At 41.0% G+C, this 25,696-nt stretch overlaps 1 protein-coding gene across 1 annotated transcript in view; it reads left to right on the top strand.

Annotated features, from left to right (window-relative positions):
* Atp10b (ATPase phospholipid transporting 10B (putative)) overlaps positions 1–25,696 on the top strand; it is a 100,397-nt gene that overhangs the window by 62,199 nt on the left and 12,502 nt on the right. Inside the window, exons 12-18 of the mRNA XM_028777718.1 lie at positions 208–317; positions 2,802–2,928; positions 6,190–6,374; positions 10,449–10,770; positions 14,579–14,655; positions 15,980–16,105; positions 24,125–24,325. Coding sequence (XP_028633551.1) covers positions 208–317; positions 2,802–2,928; positions 6,190–6,374; positions 10,449–10,770; positions 14,579–14,655; positions 15,980–16,105; positions 24,125–24,325 — 1,148 coding nt within the window. The remainder of the gene's footprint in view (positions 1–207; positions 318–2,801; positions 2,929–6,189; positions 6,375–10,448; positions 10,771–14,578; positions 14,656–15,979; positions 16,106–24,124; positions 24,326–25,696) is intronic.

Genomic DNA, 25,696 nt, shown 5'->3' with positions numbered 1-25,696 from the left:
AAGCTCTAAGAAGCAGACAGTGTGAGGACTCATAGAATTATCATTTCCCAAGGCAGTCTGTCATGACCTCTTCCATGTTCCTAGGGAGGGCTAGAAAGGGGACTCCTCTTTTATGGCTATTGTAGTTAACTGGGAAGACTCCAGGGATTTGAGGGTGAAGCTCCCTGAGCATTTGCCCATGGCTTCATGAAAAACAACTTTTGACAGTGAAAGATATTGATGTGGAAAAGAAGCTGAAGAGAATCAGAGCCCGGACCCAAAAACATCTGGACTTGTATGCAAGAGATGGCCTTCGAACCCTGTGTATCGCTAAGAAGGTGAGAACTGATGCCTACTGGCATGCTCCAGATGTTAGCAGTAGCTGAATGGCCTTCACCCATTTTCAGTGTGTGTGTGTGTGTGTGTGTGTTTGTGTGTGTGTGTGTGTGTTTACCTCATTCACTCTCCCTTTATTTTCTGAGGCATGGTCTCTCACTGAACCCATAGCTACACTGAATGGCCAGCAAGCTCCAGGAATCCTCCAGTCTCTAGAGCCTCCATGGAACTGAGCTTACAAGCAGGCCTTCAAGCTTACATGGCAAGCACTTTACTGAGCGCTACACCTCCCCAACTGTTCTTTCTCCCAAAAGGCCACTGATTTGTTTTATTAATAGTTTTAAAGTTAATCTTCTTGACTATTGACTCTAGAACCATGCACATGTATTAAATAAGGACTGCATCACTAGGCTATATCCCCAGCCTTTGCTTGGTAGTGGTATTTATGTTCTTAATAGCTTTTTGAAATAGAATCTCACTGAGTTGTCCAGGCAAGAACTTGTGATCACCTGCTTCAACTTCCTAAATCACTGGAATTATGGCTTTGCATCACACCTGGCTAGATTTGATTATTCTGACTCAAGACCAAAAATCTATGATTGTGACAATTTTGCTGAGGCAGAAATCTGAACATAAAAACTAGATAACTGTGCCTTTAATCATTCTCTATATTTATTATATGTGTAATGGGTGACCTGCAATCATAAAATTATTTATTTATTTATTTTTATTTATTCCTTAAAAATTTTATGCATGTACTTAAGGTGTCTTGATCCTATCCACCCATTCATAAATATAATTTTATCTTTAAAGTCTTTTAATTTTTGAATTATTTATCTAAATTAAAATTTGCAGAGGAGGTGTGTGTGTGTATGCATGTGTTCACATGAAAGAAATCTAGCTTTCTGGTTTCTGTTGAGAACCTGAGTCTTCCTTGATGGCATCAGTTTGCAGCTGACCCCTGTGATGAGGATGTGTTCTGATCTTGCCTACAATCCCCACCATGAGCTATTGCTTTACCCTTGACTCTGATGTGGCCACACAGATCCCTCACCTCTTGCTCTCAGATACTTGACTTTGCAGCTCCTACAAAAAAGGTAGGAAAGGGGGACAGAGCAAGGGCATCTGACGAAATATGTAATATCTGGTAGGAATGCCATGATGGTTACACATTTTTAGGTGGCCAGAATCAGTTTCTCTTCTGCAGACTCCCAGATCTCCTCATCTGATTCATAGAGATTAAATATACTCACTTTAAAACCAGGCCCATCTGAGTACAAGTCCCAATCTCGTCACTTTTTGATATGTCTTTAGGTTAGTTTATTATAGTATAACTATACCCTTACCATTGTCTGTTTTCCATAAGTCTATGTCTAATGTGTCTCCTGTTATACACTGTACATTTCTCAGATGCAAAAGACCTACTCGTGGCCTGAAATGGTGGTGCATGCCTGTAATCCTAGCACTTAAGAAGGAGAGGCAGGTAGATCTCTGTTAGTTCTAAGCCAGCCAAGGCTACATCGTGAGCTCCTGTCTCAAAACAAACAAACAAAAAAGGCCTGTGTCCCCTTGATTTTCCCTATAGTGCCACACAGAAGAACTCAATTAATATTTGGTGCTTGTATAAAAGAACCATTTGTTTATAAAAAGGCAATGTATACATATAACGTGGTGGGCCAAAGGTGCTCTGGGACTCCAAAGTAGAAAGACAGTATGTCTCTGTACATTTGACAAATGTATTTTTCACGGTCAACAGGCCATGAAAAATATGGCTGCTGCTTTCTTGATGCATTACTGGAACAGAAGTGGGGTTAAGTTTATTGCTGTTTCATAGTACTTAACTCTCTTCCTCATGACTCCTAGGATTGGGCCCTTGCTAAACATTTTTATTAACTCCTTGAGAATTTCATACAATATATTTTGACTATATTCACCCCCTCCAACTCATCACCTTAACTTCTCCTGGAACTGCCCTCCCTCCCTACGCCCACAACACTCCTTTTGTTATGTAATAACCTGTAACTTCATATTGTCCAGATTCTGGGCCTAAGGCTATCCTCTGCAGCATGGACTCCTTGAGTCTTACCTTGCATGTCAGCTGTCAGTGAGACCTCACCATCCAACAGAAAGAAAGCCCCTTCTCCAGTTACTCTCCAACACCAACAGACTCTATAGTATTGTCCTGTTCAATATTTGCATAGTACTCCTTTAAATGAACTAGTCTTTTAAATCACGTACCCTCCATCAGCATATAATCTGTAGCATCCTGAGACTTGAGCATAGTAGGAACTCAGCAGATGTTTGGTGATCACGCAACGTAAGATTTAATCTTTCAATTTATGCATTCAAAATATCACTATGGACAATTCCATGCCCAATTCTATGAAGTCCACACAAACTTAGAGGAGACCAGCATATCAGGAACAAGGGGGAATCACATTTGCTGATCCATTCAAAGTGACTGATAATCCTTTCCTGTTTTATAGGTTGTGGATGAGGAAGACTTCCAGAGATGGGCCAGTTTCCGGCGCGAGGCTGAGGCATCCCTTGACAACCGAGAGGAACTTCTGATGGAGACAGCCCAGCACCTGGAGAATCACCTCACTTTACTTGGTAGCTAAAAATAAGACATCACTACATTAAAAACAAAGAGAGAGGAATGCTACAAGTTAGGAAAGGAACTTTTGGCCAGGATTCTGATGCTGCTACAATTTTGTCTCAATTAGGAGCCTTCCTTGGGTTTTTCCAGATATTTGGCATAATTGGGCCATGCCAGCAACCAGCCCTGTTTCTTGGAGTTGTCCTGAGAGCATTCATGCACTCCCTGCTGGAAGAAGAAGCCCATAAGTTTGGCTTTTTCCCCAACAGCAAACTCCTCTGACTAATCAAATGCTTGTTGTACACCTACTATGTGCACCAGGTTGTACACCTACTATGCATGTGGTATGCTTTGCAGCTGAAGTGAGAAATGGGAATCATAGTCTCCACCTTCTCACAGCTCAGAATTTAGCCTGGATGATTAAGCAAGTCAGATCATCACTCAGGAAGTGACAGGAGCTGGGACAGAAGATGTACAGCTGGGGTATAAATGCAAAATAGGAGGTACTAACTCACAATGGGACCAGGAGGGTTTGGAAAGGCCACTAATTGAAAAAAAAAAAAGATGAGTTATTCAGAAAAAGGAGATTATTCATGACAGAATGAAATGTAGGAAGTGAGGTCTGAGGAGAAGTGGAAATGCTAGAGATCTGCTTTAGCAGGATGACAGAATATAAAGGAGAACTGAGAGGAGATGAGAGAGGCCAGAGGATACCAGTTAGTGAAAGGCCATGTAAATCATATGCTAAACACTCATTGAGTACTTTAGTCAAACCACCAGGGCTACCACTAAATAATGGGTAGGCTGATCATTCAAGGGCAAGAGAAGTACTGAGACTGGTTAGTAGACAGGATGAATGTCTGTAGGAAGAATGAACATTGCAGAGCTGAAAAGTGAAAACTTTGCTTAGGAAAATGAATTTCCTCCTGTCTTGGGAGAGATGCCCTTGTCTTTAATCTCTCTAAGGCCATGAGGATAGAAGAGAAGCAGTGGGAAGGAGATTAGGTTTAGGGGATCTTTCACAGACTCCCCTCTGAAAGGACACACAAGAAAGACTTAGGGGTGTACACTGGCCACTAAGCCAAAAGCCATCTTTCATTGCTATAAGATGGTAAGGTCCTAATACCTAAAAGGTAGCAGCAGATTCGTTGGACAGCCTTCAAACAGAAATTTTTACTCTTAGCACCTTTTGCCTCTTGCCTTGCGCATTGGCTGCAGGGGCCTATGTTTGCTACCTCATGAGCCTTGACACTCCTAAAGCTGGGAACAAGAATTGTTTTCACAAGACCCAGAAGACAGCTAGTCCAGAGTAGTCTAGTGGCCATACAAGGCCACAGACAGTCACCCCATCTGGAGTTCCCACCACTTTCTCACCTCCTGGACATGTCTTTGGCTTCAGGGTAGCACCAAGTCTCAGCTGCAGAAGAGATTCATCAGCTGGCCCCGCTGAAGGACTCACTTGTCAAAGCCTGTCAGCGTCCCATCTGGGAGAGGCGTTCACAACCTTCCTGTTTCATTTTCTCTTTCACACAAATAAATGTGTTTTTCCTCTTCCACACAGCCTCCCTGCACCATAAATCGATTTCCTAAGCACCTTGGAGGCCAAACCTTACAGAGAAAGATGATATTTAAGCCATCACTCCGCATAGAGTTGTTTACCTATGTATTTATACCTGAAATACAAAAAAAGGTACATTTGAAGAGAGATGGGTCCCTTTCTTCACCTCAAGGTGACTGGGAAATGTGACTTGAAGGCAGAACACTGTGACCACCAAAACCGCTGCACGGCCTTCACACCAAGTCTCAAAATACGAGTTGTTTTTTCAATATGCAGCCAATGTAACTGCTTTGCCAACGTTTCACCACCCTGGATTGTTCAAAGAAACAAAACCTTTATTTCTACCCTAAGTGAAATGGTTAGCTATTAGTGTGTGCCCTGGAACAAATCTCATTTTAAATGCAGATTGAGTTTTGATTAAATACTTAGCAACTATTTAATATATGGGTATGTATTCATCAGGGTTGAGGCAAAGCTTGAGATCATCCGCAGATGATAGCACCTGCATGTCTAATTGTGCCATGAATAGGAGTGAAAACAAATGGGAGTCCCTATTAAACCTGCTGCGATCTGTGCCAGAGCAAGTTTCTGTCACATATCTTCACATACTTACTGCCTTGTGTCACTACAGGCCACCACCAGGTCCCCTCTGCACTCCTGCTTAGTCCCTGAGAATCTCTCATCCTGACTCTGCAGTTTCCAATCCACTCTCTAGAATGATCTGAAAATAAACACCTGATCCTGTCCCTTCCCAACTTAATGCCCTTTCATGGCTTTCTTTACTGCCAAATAAATTGCACACCCCTCAAAGCCCTGATATGATCTCCAAACCCCTTTCCCTCTCTCTCACACTTCTTCTGACTCCTTTCTAGTCTTCTCCTACTCTGAATTCTAGGCCTTCACACATGTTGGTCCCTCTACCTGGAATGTTCCTTTACCTCTGCCATTGATCTTCCTGGTCTGAAAAGAAATGATCTTTCAGGAGCAAAACTTTTCCTTGACTTTCGAGGTGAAGCTCTGTGTCCACTCACAGATCTTGCACTCTGATCTTGTCCTTCCCATGTCCTTCCCATGTAGCTCAATTATAAATGGTCACCCAGGTTCATAATTGAACAGTCTTGAGTTCTGGGCAGGTAGCAATTGTCCTAATTGAGGTAACGAGTTCTGTGATAAAACACCATGACCAAAAGAAAGTTGAGGAAGAATGGGTCTATTTGGCTTATGCTTCCCCATTCCTGTTCATCATGGAAGGAAGTCAAGTCAGGAACTCAAATAAGGCAGGAAACTGGAGGTAGGGCCTGATACAGGGACCAAGGAGGAGTCCAGCTTACTGGCCTATTCCTCATGAATAGTTCAGTCTGTTTTCTTATAAAACTCAGGACCACCAGCCCAGAGGTGGCCACACACACAATAGGCTATACTGGGCTGGGCCCACCCACATCAATCACTAATTAACAAAATTCCCTTTAGGCTTGCCTACAGCCCAGTCTTACAAAGTCATCTTCTCAATTGGGGTTCCCTTCTCCAAAATGACTTTAGCCTATGTCAAGTTACCATAAAATTAGCCAGCATACCTAAATCATCTTTCTCTAGCTCCTGGTTATATCCAGTGTGCACAGACTATACAGAGAACATGTTTGATAAATGCTGTGGGGGAAGTAAGCTGCCACACACTTGACCTAACTGTGCTCTCATGTCTTTGGTGTTTCCGTTCCAGGAGCCACAGGGATTGAAGATCGACTCCAAGAAGGGGTTCCAGATACCATCGCTGCCCTGCGGGAGGCTGGAATCCAGCTCTGGGTTTTGACAGGAGATAAACAGGAGACAGCCGTCAATATCGCATATGCCTGCAAACTACTGGATCAGACTGACACCGTGTACTCCATTAACACGGAGAATCAGGTGAGGCCAAAGAGGGATTGAATGTCGATATAACATAGCAGCCCCTCAGCCAACTCTCTAGATCTTGGATCTCAGAAGATCTGAAAGACATTCAGCCCAGCATCCAATAATCCATCCACGTACTTAGTTAACTGGTCATTTTGATTGCTACTTAGCACAAAGTTTGAGCTTCCCTACTTTACAGGTAAGGACATTGAAAACCACAAAGGTTCAGGCTCCTGCCCAACAGCTTTCCCCTGCTAGTCTGCTGATCTAGACACCAAGTCTAGAGTTCTGCTCTCTTGCCAGGATAGTGCAAGTCACATAGACCACACCCATTTACTCAATTGTCAGTGTCTTCCTGGTTAAGATTAACCCACCTATGGAAAAGTCCCACTTAAACTGAAATTATCCATAATGCATTATGGGGGTATGTCATGATGGGATGGGAGAGAAGGTGTAAGGAACAAAGCCAGAAATCAGTATTTCCCACCAGAGTAAGTTATGCAAAGTGAGAGGACCAGGAACTCGTAATATGAGACCTAACGAAATGTCTCCCAGCTTTCATAAGAGTTCGTATTTGGGAAGCAGATACAAAAAGTGAAGTGAGGAATGTGGAAAGTGAGAGCTGAGACATATCCCCTGTCAATGGAGCAGGGATGAGGTTCAGTGGAGCTGGACGGGGAGCACTGTACCCATGGGACAATGGGAAGAGGGAACCTGGGAAACTAGTATATACCCTGTGAATGGACGAATGAAAAGGCAGGTGAATGGAAGCATCCAGAGTGGGAGAGAAGAAGCTGGCCTCTCGCTGGCTGAGGAAGACCCTAGATTAAAAGTTTGGAAAGATCTTTATTTGGTTTTTATATCATGAAGAAAGATGCATTTTGTGTGTGTGTGTGTGTGTGTGTGTGTGTGTGTGTGTGTGTAGGCTGGGGATATGTTCTAGTTAGTAAAGTATGTACCTTAAAAACATGAGAACCTGGATTCAGCCCCCAAACCCATATAAATGAGGTCGACATGCAGTGTATGCCTCTAATCCCAACACTGGCAGGGAGGAGACACGCAGGGACACGCTGACCAGCCATGTAAGCTGAACTGAGAGAACTTGTGGTTCAGTGAGACCCAGACTAAAGAAATTTAGTGGAAAGTGACTGAAGAAGACACCCTACATCAATCTCTGGTCTCCATATTCATTTGTGTGCACCCCCACATGCATGATCATGTACACACACACACACATATAATATGAAGCAAGCCTATGTCCCTTAAGATGTAAATTTGGTCTATAGCATTCTTTGCCTGTGGATAACTTTGAAGATCAAATATCTGCAAATCTGTAGGACAACCAGACTAAGGGGGCGTGCCATGGGCTGGCTCCTGTTTAATGAGATGCATTCCTGTAGGAAACTGAGGATGTTTGCTGATTAATGAATCAAGTTTCTAAAGAGCAGTTGGCCACACTTTGTGGATTTAGCCACTGAATTTTCAGCTCTATCACTGTCAACTCCTTCAAAGCTGTCCAGGACCCTCTAAGACTGTAGTTCTCAACCTTCCTAATGCTTCAACCCTTTAATACAGTTAGTTCCTCCCAATGTGGTGACCCCTGACCATAAAATTATTTTTGTTGTTACTTCATAACTAATTTTGCTACTGTTATGAATCTGTGTTTTCTGATGGTCTTAGGCAACCCATGCAAATGGGTTGTCCCAATCCCAAAGGGGTCGCAACCAAAGGCAACCACTGCTCTAAGATTATGCTTGAATCTTTACACCCTTCTACATCCCAGGAACCACTAATCCAGTAAGAGTAGTCTTCCTCAGCCTTTTCCCTGAGAGTAAGTAGTAGATATATAAATATATTAAACTAGAAAATGAGAAAACACACTCTTAATAATCTCAGACTTATTTAAGCCTTAGCTTAAGGTAATTGTCTATTCAGTGAACATTTTCTCCATAGGTTTTAATTTACCTAACTAACTATAAACATATTTAGATTTACTCTCTCCTTTGTATATATCTTAAAGCAATAAGTAAGTTTTATGGGGTCTGCCAAGATTTCTAGGTTCTCGTATATATAAGGGACTTACTATTCTAAGACCAAAAATGTATTTTCAAAAGGAACTAATAATAACAACCATTGGTACTGTTATTATTGACAACACCTTTAGAGCTTCAAATGCTCCAAATCACATACTCCATATCTTTCATCCTCTGCTGTAAAGCATGGATTAAAAATACTTATTTTGCATGCTTCCAGAAAGATTAAATAAGATCACAGAGGCAAAGTAGTTACTTAGTCCTTGTATTTGTTAGCTATTGCTTCATGGCAAGTTATCCCCAAAGCTTAGCAGCTGAAACAGGCCTTTATCATCCCAAGGTTCTATGAGTTAGAAACCTAGAAATTTCTGAGTGGGGGTTTGTGGGAGAAGGTCTCACTAAAATTATAGGCTACCTTTCCAGGGCTCTGAGGCCAAATGAACTTCAACTAGGCTGACAGGTAGGAAAGGACCTTGCTTTCAAGTTGACTCTCACAGCTATTAACAGATCTCAGTTTACAGCCCTCTAGGCTTTGCCCAGACTGCTACACAGTGTGGCAGCAGTTTTCTCCTAAGGCAAGCTACTAGAGTGAATGAGAAGGAACTCTGAAGTAGAAATCAAACTTGTTGGTAAGGGATAGATAGATAGATAGATAGATAGATAGATAGATAGATAGGGAGCGGAAAGGTGTATGTATGTGTGTAAAATTATCTTCTTTGGGAGAGAGTCATTAGGTCTATGACTAGAAGGAATCACAACAGTACTGTTTACTGCAGGTTCCTGACAAAATGTTAAATATTCAGTAACTAGAACTATTGTGATCTAAACATGGAAATAACTGCATTCATGTTTAGCTGTAAACTTCACACCTCCAGTGGCTGTGTGGTCCAGTCTGGAAGAGTTTATATAACTGGAACCAAGCAAGAATCACCCCATTATCTTTCTTAAATAAATGCTCTGGTAAAATTGTACTCCAGAACCAGATCCTATAGCCTTTCCAGGCTCTTGCAAGTCCTACAGTCTGCAACAAGCAATTTAGTATCTCCTAAGGGAAGATTCAGGAAAATGAGCTATATCTGATCCAGGAATTACTCCAATGGTTGGTTGTTAGACAGTAGATGGAGCTGCCCCAGATCTGTCATGTAAGGAGCACCTTTGCAAAATCTACCCAAATCCACATATCACCTCAACTATTTCTCTTAACGCTTTTATTCAAATTAACTCATTTGAATAATACTTTACTTTTAGAATAGAGTTTTAGCATTTTGACTAATAAGGAAATATCATCCCTTACCATGGATAAAAGAACCTGATAGGCTCAGGGGATGGCTCAAAGTATAAAGTACTTGTAGCACAAGTATAGGATCAGAGTTCAGATCCCCAAAACCTGCATGTCAAGTGGGCATGGGGCATGCCTGTAATCCCAGCACTTAGAAGCCTAAGACAGGGAATCCCAAGGGCAAGCTGGCTAGATAGACTAGTCAAATTGACAAGTTCGAGGTTTAATGAGAAGAGACCTTGCCTTGGTAAAGTGGAGAAAATTCAAGGCAGGCACCCAACATCCCCTCTGGCCTCCACATGCACAGGACACAGGCACACACACCTACACATTCACCAACACATATGCAAACATCCATACAGAAATGCATACATGCCATACTTACAAATGAAAAACACAGTTCATACAAGTACAACTCACTATTAAAGTTATTTATACTATTATCTTCTGCCTTCTCAAGCTTTATTAAAAGGTGATGTTTACAAGAATTGAAGAAATATCAGAAGAACAATTAGTACCATGATTTGATTTTATCACTGATATAATTCAAAGTGTTAGAAAAGAATTGCTAATTAAAAACAACTTCCTCTCTAATGTCTCAAAATTAGTACGGTTTAATGCTGCTTCAAATACTGCAGAGAAATGTGCAATGAACTCAGGGAGAAAATTCCTGAGTAACCTATGTGATAGAGTTTTATAATTATCTCACCAAAAATAAGGGTACAGTTTTAACATACATGGTTGCTTACTAATATTTTATTATACGACACTCTGCAGGAAACCTGCGAGTCCATCCTCAACTGTGCGTTGGAAGATGTAAAGAGATTTCATGAACCACAGCAGCCAGCCAGAAAACTCTGTGGGTACCGCATCCCACCTAAGATGCCATCTATTAACTCTGGAGCTATGGCTCCTGAAATTGGACTGGTCATTGATGGGAAGACACTGAATGCAATTTTCCAGGGAAAGCTGGAAAATAAGTTCCTGGAATTGACCCAGTACTGTCGGTCTGTCCTGTGTTGTCGCTCCACCCCACTGCAGAAGAGTATGATTGTCAAGCTGGTGCGAGACAAGTTGAGCGTCATGACTCTTTCTATAGGTACCCATCATGCTGGGATGTGGGTGGTATCTTAACAGGCTTGAGCTGACCTGGATCAGCTATGAAAAACAGTATGAGTAGGCAGAGGTTCATTATCTTTGATAAAAATCACAGTCTAGATGTCAATGTTAGGAGATGAAACAGAGGCCACTAGATTAAGGCAAGGATCAAAGCTCTCAGAACTGTCCAGTTAGCTAAATATAAATCAGTTCTTAGATGGAACTCACTGCCAAACAAAGGCCTTGAACTCAAAAGATGAATATAGTTTTAAAAAATATTTATATCAGAAATAGACAAATCAGAGAGCTCCACTCAGAGACATTATCCAGTACCCTCCCAAAATTATTTTACCCACAGTAATACTTAGGGTATCTACAAATTTGCTATTCTTCTGGGGATAGAAAGCTGGTAGGGTTATTTCAAATCTTTAGATAGTCTCTTTTAATTTTGTATGCTTGTCTCTACATCCAAGGCCATCACAAAGCATATTCTTAATTGACTCTTGTTGGTTGATGAGAAATTGGTCAGAAGATCAAGGACTAATCATATCAAGCACAGAAATAAAAATTTCCCACTGGATACCTCCCAGGACAACAAGACTGGTTTATATGAACCTCATGATCTGGTCTCCACTAATGATGGCTGATGTTGTTTCTTATCACGGCCTTACCACTCCTTATCACTGGACTCTTCATGTTCTGTCCAAATTAAATTACTTGCTGTTTTCTGTGGTCCTTCCTCCTTACCCCCTCCAAGCCTTTATACATAATGATTTATAAAACTCCACCTCCATCCCTAGCTTGCCCTTTTAGGGTGGATTCCCATTCCCCATTGTATCTGCTACACATAAGCTTATAAGAACAGGGCCTGTTTCATTCAATATTTGATCTCATGATGAGTGTATTCCGTACATAAATTAGATATAGCCACTACCCACTCCTGCCATCTCTCAATTCACATACAGCAACCTAGTCTCACTTCTGCAGTTTTAGTTGCCTTTGGGTCTAAGAGTAGATAATTATAGAAATCAACATTCATGAGTTTAAATAAATATTATTATATATTGTTCTAATTTGCTATAATATTATATTATTAGTTATTGTTAACCTTTTATTTGGCATAATTTATGAAATATATAATATATATACATATATATATATACATATATATATATTATATATATATATATATTATATAGAGTGTGTCACTGTCCATGGTTTTCAGGTTACCCAATAAGGGTAACTAGGTTATTCTACTTCAGAGCATCTCTACAGATGGTTACAGCCTCTCTTTTTTTCTTCTCTCCTCTTTTAGGAATCTGGAAAATATTATATTCTTTTTCCTAACCTCCATGTGTAATATAAAAATTGAATTTAAAAACTTGGAGGACCAGGCACAGTGGCATATGCCTGTAATCTGAACACTTAGGAGGTAGAGGCAGTAGGATCTGAAATTCAAAGTTATCCTCATCTACACAGAGAGGTCTAAGCCAGTCTAGGATATACAAGATCTTGTCTCAAAGGGGGAAAAAATGAAAGGAAAAGATCCTTAGCAACTATATCACTACTTCAATACTGTGAACTGTCCTCTTCTATAATTCACATACACAATAGGCAATAGCCCAGCACATATTCTCTGAGGTTAGAGATTGGCTTCACTCCCATAGCAACAGAAACAAAACCAACAGGGCGAGAAATAGCATGATTCCACACCTCTGCTTCTCCTAGTGTGCCAACAGAAGTTAAAGCTTAGGTTTATTCTGCCTTTGAGAGGATTAAAATTATGGACTGCTGTGCTATCAAGAGAAGAATCACTATTATAATGACAAGGTCTACCAAGAAAGACAATTACTACATTTTTAATTGGCACATAAATTGTATAAATTTATGTAGTACAATATTAGTAATAACATTTTAAAGCTCCATATACTTGTTGCCAAATAATTGGGGAAGAGTTATTTTCTCTCCTCTCCAATTCCATTATTCTCTATGATAAACAATGTAAACTTAATTGCACCTAATATATGAGAATCTACTAGGGGAAAACAGTGGGTTCCGAAGGAGAATACAGGAAACGCTGTCTCTAATAGGGGTTACCAAAACATAGCCCACAGGCTGACTCCAGTCTATTATATATTTTTGTATGGGAGCTTATAATTGTTTTTGTATTTCTAAACATAAAGTTTAATATTACAAGCCTTTCAGCAACAATTATTTCACCTTGCTTTGTAGCTTACAAGGCCTAAAATATTTATCTGATCTTTTAGAGTCTAGTTTGCTGAGTTCTGGCTTACAAGATAAAGCACTGGGGAGACTTGGGTTCTGTAAGATGTCCTTACCATATAGAACGGTATATGGCTCCTTGAATTAAATGGACCTTCACTAGCCACATTTCAATAGATATAAGATGGTAACCATTTCTGTATTGTAGATACCGAGTATTTTACTACATCAAAGAACAGTCTATTCAATAGTCCTGGTATCAGAGGTAGGGTGTCCGTGTGTGTGTGTGTGTGTGTGTGTGTGTGTGTGTCCATGTGTGCTTGTGTGTGTTTGTGTGTGTATCTGTGTGTGCGTGTGTGCATGTGTGTATGTGTGTATGTGTGTGCGTGTGTGTGTATGTGTTCTCATGGCCTTACCTCCAGTTTCATGAAATCTCAATTCACTCAAAGTGACTACTATATCTCAGCCAAAAAAAAAATTTCAATGAATAAATCTCATTTTCCATATTTATACAGAAAAACTGAATGTCATCCATCCCTCTGGGCCTTACTCATGGTCTCTGATGAGCTGGCTGTCCCCACATCTAGTTATCTTGATCTAGTAGTTGGTTCAAGTCAAACTAAGATAGAGAGGGCCCTTAGGCCTTGTTTCAGTTACCTCTTTGCCATTGTGATAAAATATCTGACCTGAACAGCTTCAAGTGAGTGACTGTTTATTTTGCTCATGGTTTGGGCGGTTTCAGTTCAGGCTACACTATGTCCTCCTGAAGTGCGAGGCAGGATCTCAGGGGGCATGATCTAGGGATGTGACCCCATGGTACAATCTCATCTAGCATTTGTTCTAGCTATGACAGAGAGAGAGAGAGAGAGAGAGAGAGAGAGAGAGAGAGAGAGAGAGAGTGTTCTGGTGGAGGAAGTATGATGGAATAGAAGTGCCCGAGTGAAGACACCCTTCAAAGGCATGTCCCAAGTCACCTACTTCCTTCAGCCAGGTCCTACTTCCCATCAACTCCCAAGAATGCCACCAAATTATAAATCCATGAATGGGTTGCTCCACTCATGAAATCAGAGCCCTTATGACACAATCATTTCTCAATGGGTAGATGCAACAGCTGAGGACCAACCCTTAAACACACAAGCCTTTTAAGGGACATGTTATATCAAATTCCTAACAGCCCCAGAATCAGAACAGAAACACCCAAGTTCTGGTATTACTGCATGCCTTCACCAATAGACATCCCTTAGCAAGTCTTAAAATTGGTCAGAGTCTCCATTTACTCTTCAGCAAAATCTATTCTAAGATTTTTGAAGGCCTTTCTGTACATTGTAAAAAACCATTCATGACACTTTTGATCACCATTGATGGAGTAAAAAATCAGTAAGAAGTATTGAGAGATTTAAAATAAAGTGAGGTGTCTTATCCATAGTCGAAGAACAAGAAAACTTTCAGGCCAAATATGGTAAAAGTGATACTCTATTTAGGGAAATGTTGAAAGAATTCATCTGTACAAATGGGCCACTCTGAGCCTTCTCATCACGGAGCACCTGGACCAGGTATAAAGACACTCAGTGGCCTCTTTCTTTCAGGGGATGGAGCCAATGATGTAAGCATGATTCAAGCTGCTGACATTGGCATTGGAATATCTGGGCAGGAAGGCATGCAGGTACTGTGCCATTTAACTCATATTTCTTCTTGTCTGTTCTCCTTTATCCTTGCTGTGGATTTGAGGAATATCCCACAGGGCTAAAGAAACTTTCCTTTGAGCTTCACAGAATTATTAACTGACCGTCGGGGGTCTTCCATGCCTCTGTGTCCTCTTTTACCAAAATCCTACCACTCAGTCCTTTAAAAACAGAGGGACATTGAGGCTATGTGGCTTTCTACAAAAAGCAATGGTAGCTATAGTCTAAGGCTACACAGCATATAAAAGCCTTTCTCTGACTCTACATTCCCTTCTTGTGAACTCCATAAGGAGTGACAGACATAGGGACATTTGAATATATTTTATTGCTTCATAAATTAGTTGGTACATGTTCATAGTATACCTAATTCTCTAAAAATTCAATTTGGAATGAACATACTAAAGCAAGATTCTATTCTTTCCACTTAAATCAGACTCTGTTTTCTGAACCATCAATGATGCTCATAGTCTTACTATCAGAGAAGATACTGCTTTAATTTTTTGCTGAGAATGAGAACTGCAGGCTTAGTTCTCTATCACCCTTGGGTGCTAACCATATGCCAGCAATTTTATATACTTTATATGTTACCACATGGAATTTCAATAATAATTGTATATTATACACAGTCAATCTTTTTTTTTTCAGATAGTAAAACTGAGGATCGGGGAGTTGACATAATTTTGAAAGTATTCCAAGAATTCTAACAAACACATGTAAACCTCATATTATTTTTTATTTTTTTTTTTGGTTTTTTGAGACAGGGTTTCTCTGTGTAGCCCTGGCTGTCCTGGAACTCACTCTGTAGACCAGGCTAGCCTTGAACTCTTGAACTCAGAAATCCGCCTGCCTCTGCCTCCCAAGTGCTGGGATTAAAGGCGTGCGCCACCACTGCCCAGCTAAACCTCATATTCTTAAGAGACCTCTGTGTTTTATTATAAACAACCCCAATGACAGAATGCACATCTCAGCACCATGTAAATGAACATCCCAACCAATGATGTCATCTGTATATTATGCCAATGGTCTACTAGAGAGGCACCCAAGGGTGCTCAGAGGTTTGAGAATCACCTGGTGAATTCAGTTCTCTCTTTCATCCCTAAAACAGAAACTGCCACTGGGCCTTAATAAATTATTGCTGGTTAAATGGACGAAAACAAGAGCCAAGTAGATTTCTAGCCCTTCTGGCTTCCCCTTTCTAGACTCTAGTAAGGTTTCAGCTACCAAAATGTAAGGAGGGATGTCAGAATCTAAAGAGCCACCTGGTTTTGTAAGTTGAAAATTAATGTCTCTGCTCTTTCTTCTTAGGCTGTCATGTCCAGTGACTTTGCCATTGCCCGCTTCAGTCACCTCAAAAAGCTGTTGCTTGTGCATGGCCACTGGTGTTACTCACGCCTGGCCAGGATGGTTGTGTATTACTTCTACAAGAACGTGGTAAGTATCCCCAGTATAACTTCTCACACAGGCCGCAAAGTCCTTGCAAGAGCTCTGTCTCCTCAGCATACTGGATGAAGCATTTCTGTGCAAGGAATTAGTCAGGCTGACCTGGATTTGAAATCTCACTAACTGTCCAACTTTGGGCAACACTGTTCATTTCTCCATAGACCCTAGATACTTCTTTAATCTTCAGACAGGAAAGCGGGCAGCTATTTCTTGCTTATGTTGTCATGAGAATTGGTAATGCTGTACAGAAAGCACATACCTGGCACATAGAAGCAGCATGGATGCTTATGAATGTGGATCCTGGAATCAGATACATTCAGTCCCAACCCAGATTCCCATATTTGTGGAAGTCTCCAAAATTCTGTTTCTCTGTCTACAAAACACAGGTAGCAATGGTTCCTTTCTCACGAGTACTCTGATTGGTCAGCTCTTCATCAGTGTAGCAGAATACTTAGGATAATCAACTTACAAAGGAAGAAAGGATTAGATTACTCTTCTAGAGGTTTCAGTCCGTGGTTGGTCAATCCATTTATTATAGGTCTGTGGCCTGTGATATGCTGTATATCCTAAATAAAATTTGGTTTCTATCCGATAAGGCCCCAAAGTAAGTACCCCAAGCAAGGCCCCAAAACAAAACCAGCTGAGGCATTAAAGCTTATAAACAAAGACTTTTATTTTAAAAGTCTGTGTTTAACAGTGAGTATAAGAGACATCAAAGAATAGTTGGACTAAGGGATGGGGCAAGAGACTGAGTTTCCATCACCTACATCAAGGATCTTTGATGACAATAGAATTTGATTCCTTTCTGCTTGAGGAAAAATGAACGATCAACACTGGGGTGATGAAAGACAAATAGAGTAGCCTGTAAAATGCTTACCATTTTCCTCTTACTTCATGGTTTTAGGCTCTGACAGTCTTCCTTTTTCAGAAGTAAACCTCTCTGTCCAAAGTCCAATGTATATGCATATGTAAAAGAATCACACAACAAAAATTAGGTAAATTCAATCACCTGGATAGTGATTTTGTCTATGTGAACCAGTCACTCCACTTGACTTGAAATTCACTCTGAGAATGAAAGATGGTTTACTTAGAATTCAAAGCACCCTGTTTAGGTTTTTCTTTTACATCCAAGGAATCATTCTTTTGAATCAGCACAGCCTCTTCTCTGCATTAAATTCATGAAACGGAAAGAAAACCTCTCCAGCCAGCCACACTCTCAAAGCACAACTGATATTTATTTCTAGCGTGTTGCCAAGCTCAAAACTGCAATACTGATGCTGTATTATCTCCCGGCTGTAATTAGAGGGTGGGGAACTATGACTTCCACATCCGAAACCAATTCCAGAGAGGATTAAAAACCTGCCTGCTCTGAAATTTGAACAATGAATTAATTACTGTAATGGCGCATCTAGGGAGGAAGAATGGGCACCCAATCTCAGCCATGCTGTCACAGGTTTCAGTGTGCTCCCTGTGAGATGCAAAGACCAGAGAGGAAGTGGAAACCAGCCTCTAGGGGAAGGACATACTCTGTGATGTTAAATTTTCAAGGTGTGTGTCAGACTAAAACAAAGATGTACTTCATTTATTCAAATAACTATCGGATGTCTGCTGTGTGCTAGGCAGCATGCTAGCCAGTGGACACAGTGTGTAAACTGAGCCAAGAAGAAAATCTCCTTGCCCTGAGGAGATGCTCTGTTCATATTGAGACAACAGTCTTATTCCTGTAAAGACTAGGCAACAAATAATGTCTGCTTTGTTGGCTGTGAGTGTCTAGATGAATCTTCCTGTGTAAAGGCCCAGAGTGACTGAAGAGAAAGAAAATTCAGGTGCTTGTTTCTAGTTCTCAACTAGGATAAAGGGCAGCTGAGTATCTTGGAGCCTCATTTTTAGACTGGAGCTAATAGCATTGCTATAGTATTGATATTTATTAATAACATGCATTTGATGACATTAGTGATAACCTCACCTGTGGTTAAAACTAATAGTAATGGACATAAAATGTACTAGACGCCAATCAGGTATATCTCACACATAACGTAGTTAGTATTAGAAGTAATGATAGTATTCAAGTCTTATTAATAATAAATGGCCTCTTCCAAATAACATTGACCTTCAGATATGACACACTTAATCCCAGCATTTGGGAGGCTGACATAGGAAGATTAAGAGTTCAAAAGCCCTACCAAGACCATGTCTTTAAAAAAAAAAAAAAACAATAGCCCAGCAATTAGTAAATGAGGGTGTAAGTTCTTATATGACATTCTCTCCCACCCCCACCACTACCTTTATGCCTTGGGTCCTCAACTTCTCAGGTCTCTGAGGATAGATCTATACTTCAAACCATTTTACAATATGGTTGACAGTGGGAACCCAGCACACTCCTGGTAGGAGGATCTTGGACAGAAAAAAAGTTGTCAAGACAAAAGTAAAACCTGGTATGTTGGCATACATGTTTAATCCCAGCCCTTGAAAAGCAGGAGCAGACAGATCTCTGAGTTTGAGGCAATCCTGGTCTACATAGTGAATTACAGGCCATCCAGGCCTCTGTACTGAGATGCTGTTTTAAAGAAAATGGCATATTTAAGCCTAATATCTCACTCTTCTGAGTTATAAGGTCATCAGGTAGGCATCACGTGGTAACCCTCATGAGGTCGCCTTCCCCTTAGGTTTCCTGCTCATGGACTAACTCGTATCAATTTGTGCTTTCAGTTTGCATCCACAGTAATAGGTTTCCTCATGACCTCTTCCTACACTGTCATTACCCTTTGTTCCCATTCATCCACCCCAAACCCACTCCATGCCACCTTCACCCTCCAGCTGACCCCCTCTGTTCTCTCAATTACCCCCTTCTTATCATATGTATTATATTACCCTAACCCCCAACCCTTTAAAATATCCCCCATGATCGTTTCTAGCTTCCTGAGCTAGGAACACACATGTAATTACCTATAGATACACACCACATTTTCCACATCCATCCATCTGATTCCCTTCCCTGACCATTGTGTATGCTGCAACTGTGAACATAGCCATGCAATATCTTTATGTGTATGGACTAGAGTCTTTGAGGTATATATCAAAGATGAGCCACATGACAGTTCTAGCTTCAGTTTTGGAGGAAGGACCCTCCACAGAGATTTTTCATAGTAACTGCCCAAGTTCTGTTTCCTTCAGCTGTGAACAAGGCTTCCTCCTTCATCATCCTCCAACCAATTGATCCATTGCAGTCATTTTCTTTCTTGCTGACATCAGCTTAAATTTGAACTTCCCTGATATCTAAGGACAATGAACGCTTTTTCAAATATTAGCAGTTTGTATTTATGTTGAGAACAATCTAGTCAGTCCATTAGCCCATTTATTGGTTAGATGACTATCGGTGGTTAATATTACAGTTATCTGTGTAGCCCGAGTATGAATCCCATTTCTGATGCACAGTTGGCAGTCTTTCTTTTTGCATTACGCAGTCAGTGTTTTCACCATGGTGATGTCTTTTTAAGAAGCTTTGCTGTGCAGAAGCTTCTTAACTTCACCTAATTCTCTTTCTCAATTTAGGGGATTATTGCCTGAAGCAATGAAGTCCTAGGCATAAAATTCTTTCCTGTGCTTGTATCTTGTTTTCTCTCCCAGACATTTCAAAGTTTCAGCTTTTAACATTAAGGTCTTTGACGTACTTATAATTTACTTCCACACAAGATGACAGATATAAATCTAGTTTCATTCATATACATGTGGAGATACAGTTTTCTTAGCACCATTTATTAAAGAGGCTGCCTTTCCTCCACTGTACGGTTTGGACAGCTTTGTCGACAATTAGACAGTTAGGGCAGGAGAGAGATGGCTCCGTGGTTAGAGCACTGCTGCTCTTCTAGAGGTCTTGAGTTCAGTTCTCAGCATCTACATAAAGCGTTTCACAACTCCCTGTAACTCCTTACTCCAGGGAATCTGATCGCCCTCTCCTGACTACAGCAGGTACTGCACTCATATGTGAGGTAGACACACAAGCACGCGCGCGCGCGCGCGCACACACACACACACACACACACACACACAGAAATAAAAATAACTTTTATTAAAAAGACAATCGTTTGACCATTTTTCTATGAAAATCAGACTGCTGTTGCTGTGTAAGTTTATATTCAAGTCCCCTGATCTATGTCATTGGTTTACATGTCTGCCTTTCCAGACAATGTCAAGCTGTTGTTGTTACTGTGGCTCTGTAATATCATTTGATTTGGGGTGTTACATTGTCTCTAACATTGCTCTTTCTGATACAAACCATTTTAAGCCCGGCAGTGGTGGCACATGCCTTTAATCCCAGCACTTGGGAGGCAGAGACAGGCGGATTTCTGAGTTCGAGGCCAGCCTGGTCTAGAGTGAGTTCCAGGACAGCCAGGGCTACACAGAGAAACCCTGCCTCGAAAAACCAAAAAAAAAAAAAAAAAAAAGAATCATTTTAAGTATCCCAGACCTTTTGTGTGTCCATATGAATTTTAGTTCAAGTAGCATAACTTCATTAAGGTGTGCATGTGCGTATGCATGGGTGGATGGGTGGGTGGGTGAATGTACACGTGCATGTGTGTGTGTGTGTGTGTGTGTGTGTGTGTATGCGATTTTAGGTAAGTATTAAATGTTTCTGTAGGACTTTTTCAAGCATTCTTGGTGTTATTACTCCTCCCTTCCAGTTCTTCTCTGTTGACTTCCCTCCTGGCCCCCAAATAAACCCCACCTCCATATTTCCCATTCATATCACTTGGATCTTACTAGTCTCTTCTCTAGCACCCCCTTCCCCGTGGTCCTTTTTTACTTCCTGGTTTCTTCAGTTACCCCAGCTTTTATATACCCATCTGAAGATTTGAAGACAGCAACCACAAGTGAGAATGTGTAACATTTGTCTTTATTTCTGTCAAATAGGAAAGTGCTAGGTACAGTACTCTTTGTTGCCAGTTATTTACTCTCAGGGACTAAGATAGATTATTGCATGATTTCCTGATTTTGAGGGTTTCTGATTAGCAATCTGATGTTATTCCGGTGTTTCAGTCTCTGAGTTCTTTTTTCTTTTACAGCTTTTTTTTTCTTAAGATTTTATTTAGAAATTTTACTTTACTTAGTGTGAGGGATATGGGATTTTTGCATGAGAATTCAGTGCCTGCCGAGATGGCAAAGGACATCTGTTCCCTCAGAGATTGAGTAGCAGGCAGTTGTGAGCCTGGGTGCTTGGAACTAAATTCAGGTTCTCTCTGAAGTAGTTCACACCGCTAGCATGACACACATGTTGCCACTGCATAGTCTCTCTAAGCCTCCCATTATCACTTTCAATGTTTCTTAGCTTTGTATTTTTGACAGGTTGACTGTATATAGTACAACATAGTTCTCTGATCATATCTATTGGGGGGTTCTAAATGCTTATTTCCTTCCCTAGATTTGGAGATTTTTCTGCTATAATTTTCTCTGAGTAGATTATTTTTGCCTTCAGTTTATCTCAGTCCTTCCTTCTGTCACATGTTAAGCTCTGTGTTCTGGTCATACCCTGCAGTCTGAGAATGATGCAGTCATATACATTTATTGATGTTTGAATGCAGGGGTTCATCTTTCCTCTCCTGCATCCCTGAGACTTTTTTTCTGCTGCTAGGTTTAGTCTTTGGGAAATGTTTTCCACTGGGTTTTCATTTTCTTCATAGAGCTTTCATTTCCAGCTTTTTTAAAAAAAAAATTCCAATATCTCTTTCCTTTTTTTCATCTAAGTCTTAATTTTCTTCATGAATTTTCCTTCTGTGTTATGACTTTCCTCTGTAGGAAGATCCCTGTTGACTTTAGCAGCCTATTCGTATGTTCTTTTAAAGGTTTTTGAAACCTTCCACCAGCGTTTCATCTATTTGGGTAACTTTGAGTCCCGTGTGTAATTATGGAGGAGTTGTGTTGTCTTGTTTTCCATGTTTCTTGGATTTCTGTCTAGCAATTTATGCATACCTCTTTGTGCTTGTGTTGGGGAACCTGCCTTCATACTGAGCTCTTGAAGGCTCTATCCTTAGCAACACTCAGGCAGGAGAAAATTAATTCAGCAGCAGCAGCAGTAGTATCTCAGCATGCAGGGTCTAGAAATATACTTAAGTTACAGTCCACTGATGACCATAGATCTGAAAATGACAGTAAAATAATGAGTTAAAAATAATTCAGAGTCAGTATGAAGAGAGTAAAGAATGTGATGAAGGAGGGAGATGGGAAGAGGAGAGAAAGGAGAAGCCTGATTGAATAGATGGAAAGTGGAGGCATGGGAAAGATTGTTAGAAGTAAGAGAAGAGTTGTGAACCAAAACAAAAGAAAATGTTAAAAGTCCTCCCATTAGTGAAAAAGTTCTAAATTAGATCAGTGTGAGGGGGAAATAAAAAAGAAATTTAAAAGCATTATTTTTTAAAGGCCTGTAAGGTAAATCCAAGTATTACTCAACATAGAAGAGGAGAGGGGAAGGAAACAAGGGAAGAACAAAAATGCAAATAAATAAGAAAACAAAAATAAAACTTAGATTGATGATGGGCTGGAGAGATGGGTCAGAGGTTAAGAGCACTGACTGTTCTTCCAGAGGTTCTGAGTTCAATTCTCAGCAACCACATGGTGGCTCACAACCATCTGTAATGGGATCAGGTGTGTCTGAAGACAGTAATGGCATACTCATATGCATAAAATAAATAAATCTTTTTTAGAAATAGATTGATGTAAATTAATACAATACAGTAAATAAAAAAACCTGTGCTGGATATATATAAAAAAGAAAAGGGGTGGGTATCATGGTAGCTTCCTTCTAGGCCTTCAAACTAGGGACTGCAAGTGTGTGTAGACGGGACCAGTTAAACTGTGACCTCCCACCTGTCCTGTAGGACACTTGTCAGATGTTTCCCAGAGCTTTCTTCAGGGGGAAGCATTCTCCTTCCTTACATATCAGGGTGTCCGCTAGCTACATTTAGGTTTGTATGATATAGGCTAGATATGTTCTGCCATCCTGGGGTGTCTGTTTTAGCTGGGGAAGGCAGGGTCACCCACATTTATTGAAAAGCAACTAGAGCATAGAGCACCTGCTTTCATAATTTTGGAACTCCAAAGATTAGCGCTCTACAAAACAGGTGGTTTCATAATTTGATCTAACCCCTGACTTCACACTCAGTTATCATCAAACCGAAGGGTAACTCTGAGTGGGTGAGACTTTCCCTCTCTCCAGGCTCATCCCCCTGACCTAACCCCCTGCACAGCATCTGAGCCTTTTTTCACCCAAGCCTTACGGCAAGCTAACTTGAAGTTCCATGATCTTTGGATGTTCCCTAAACTCAGGACCCCAAGGATATATAGATCAGTCTTCAACATGAAATTCACTCTCAGGATAACATTCAGCTGCTGCCCCCCTAGTTGCAGTGTGGCAAAATAGGATTTATCGCTACTGCTAACCCATCTGCTGGAGGAATTTTCTGTCTCACCAAAATCCACTGGGTTTGACTCTCATGAATGTTGTGGGAGTGTCTTGGGGGATAACTTGCAGCTTACATTTGTCTTACCTTTTGCAAGCGGTGTCTGAGTTTCCTCCCTCCACCAGGCTATGTTACATGCTTCTCCTGTACATGCATCTTGATTCCTTTCACTTCTGTCATAGATTTCCTAAGCTTTTCCTCTATCTGTCTTTAGGATGAAGTCTCTTTACCCTTGCTTTTACTCTCCTTTACAGACTCACACAGAGACAACCTGTAATCTGCCATCTTACCTGGAAGTCCACAAGTTACCCTTCTCTCATCCCTTCCCACTTTCTATTATCACTGGAATACTGTTTGTATATTGTGTGCCATGATAGATGATAAAATGATGTTCAGGGAGATGACATAGCTTACCCAAGATCCCAGAGCTATAATTCATACATATAGATGTGTAAAATCCAGCCTCTCTACTTTCCAAACCTGTGCCCTTAACCATCACAGTCCATCACAGGACATGCAGGGCCCTCACTTACGAAACCATGTTCCCTGCCTGCAGTGCTACGTCAACCTGCTGTTCTGGTACCAGTTCTTCTGTGGTTTCTCTGGCTCCACCATGATCGATTATTGGCAGATGATATTCTTCAATCTCTTCTTCACATCCTTGCCGCCCATCATCTTCGGAATCCTCGATAAAGATGTCTCTGCAGAAACACTCCTGGCATTGCCTGAGTTATACAAGAGTGGCCAGAACTCTGAGGTGAGGAACTCAAGAAGGCATGGGGACATAGCTTCAGATTCTCTCTGACCTCTGCAACACCTCTGATCTGACTCTTCCCTGAATGTCAGAGAAAGAGTATTGTGCTACCAGTCAGAAATTCTACTGCCTAGCCACCAATCCGCCACTTACCTCCTGTGTGACTTTGGGTGACTCTGGCCTGTTTCAAACTTGCAGCTAAAAATGTTAGATAAGACTAGTAAGTGTATTTTAATAACATCGTAATTATATCATGTCAACTGCCACAGCTAAAGCATGGAGTACATGGGATAAGATCCCACCCCTCCGGGCTGTGAAATGCAGCAATTAAACCTCCAAGACTGGTTACAAGTCCATTTTCTGTTCCTCTAACAAAGCACCAAGGGCTGCATGATACTACAAAAGATTTTTATTTAGCTCATAGTTTTGATGCTGAAAATCTGAGATCAGACAGCTCTGTCTGCTCAGGCTTCTAGGTGAGGGCCTACTAGGCTCCATCACAACATGAAGGTGACATCATGGTGGGAGCATATGTGAAAAGGAGAGATCACATGGTGTGACAGGCAGCTAGTGAGATTCATAGGTCAGGATGGTTTTAACAACCTATTGTCATGGGAACTAACGTACTCTGTAAAACCACCATTAATCCAGAAAGCACCTTCTTTCAGTGACTGAACCACTTTCCACTAGGCAACATGTCTTAAACAATGCCACACTGAGGACCAAGCTTCCAACATGGGAGCCCTTGGGATGCACTCAAATCATGTCCAAACCATTGCTCTCGGTTTGAGGGAGTCCTTATAACTAACAGCTAGTTTTCTCCTCATTAGTAAGGCAAGGCGTAAATGCTTCTATTTCATTCTAAGGAAAGCAGAACTAGACCTCAGATTGTGTAAGTTTAATCAAATAAACTCTAGAAGCCTTAGGAAGTCATCATGTAGGTTTCTATAAAGGCCATACTGAAGCTCTGAATGACTTGAAGACATAACCCAAGTAGTGAGGATAATCAAGGCACAGACAAGGAAGCTACACAGAAGAGATGGGAGCAACATTGACTGTCTCCAAAGGAGCTGTAAGGAAAGAGCTTGGAGACACCTGAGAGTCCAGTTGATGCCTTGGCACCTGGTATGAAGAAGAGCAAAGGTGATGTCTTAGAGCCATTGATTATTTTTCTGGACAGCCAAACAATCAAATCAAGTCCTAACCCAAAGACAGAGGGTAACAATACAACAGCCCTAGCACCCAAAATAAAGAAGCAGGGGTGGGGGAGCATAGCCCATCTCAGGCTCTTCTAATTTTACCTTCCCCATAGCCACGCTGGCTACGTGTGTGTGTGTGTGTGTGTGTGTGTGTGTGTGTGTGTGTGTGTGTGTG

Source organism: Grammomys surdaster, unplaced genomic scaffold (genome assembly GCF_004785775.1).
Source record: "Grammomys surdaster isolate TR1022 unplaced genomic scaffold, NIH_TR_1.0 313, whole genome shotgun sequence".
Lineage (NCBI taxonomy): Eukaryota > Metazoa > Chordata > Mammalia > Rodentia > Muridae > Grammomys > Grammomys surdaster.
The sequence above is the reverse complement of the archived record's forward strand: the minus strand, read 5'-3'. Positions and strand labels throughout refer to the sequence as shown.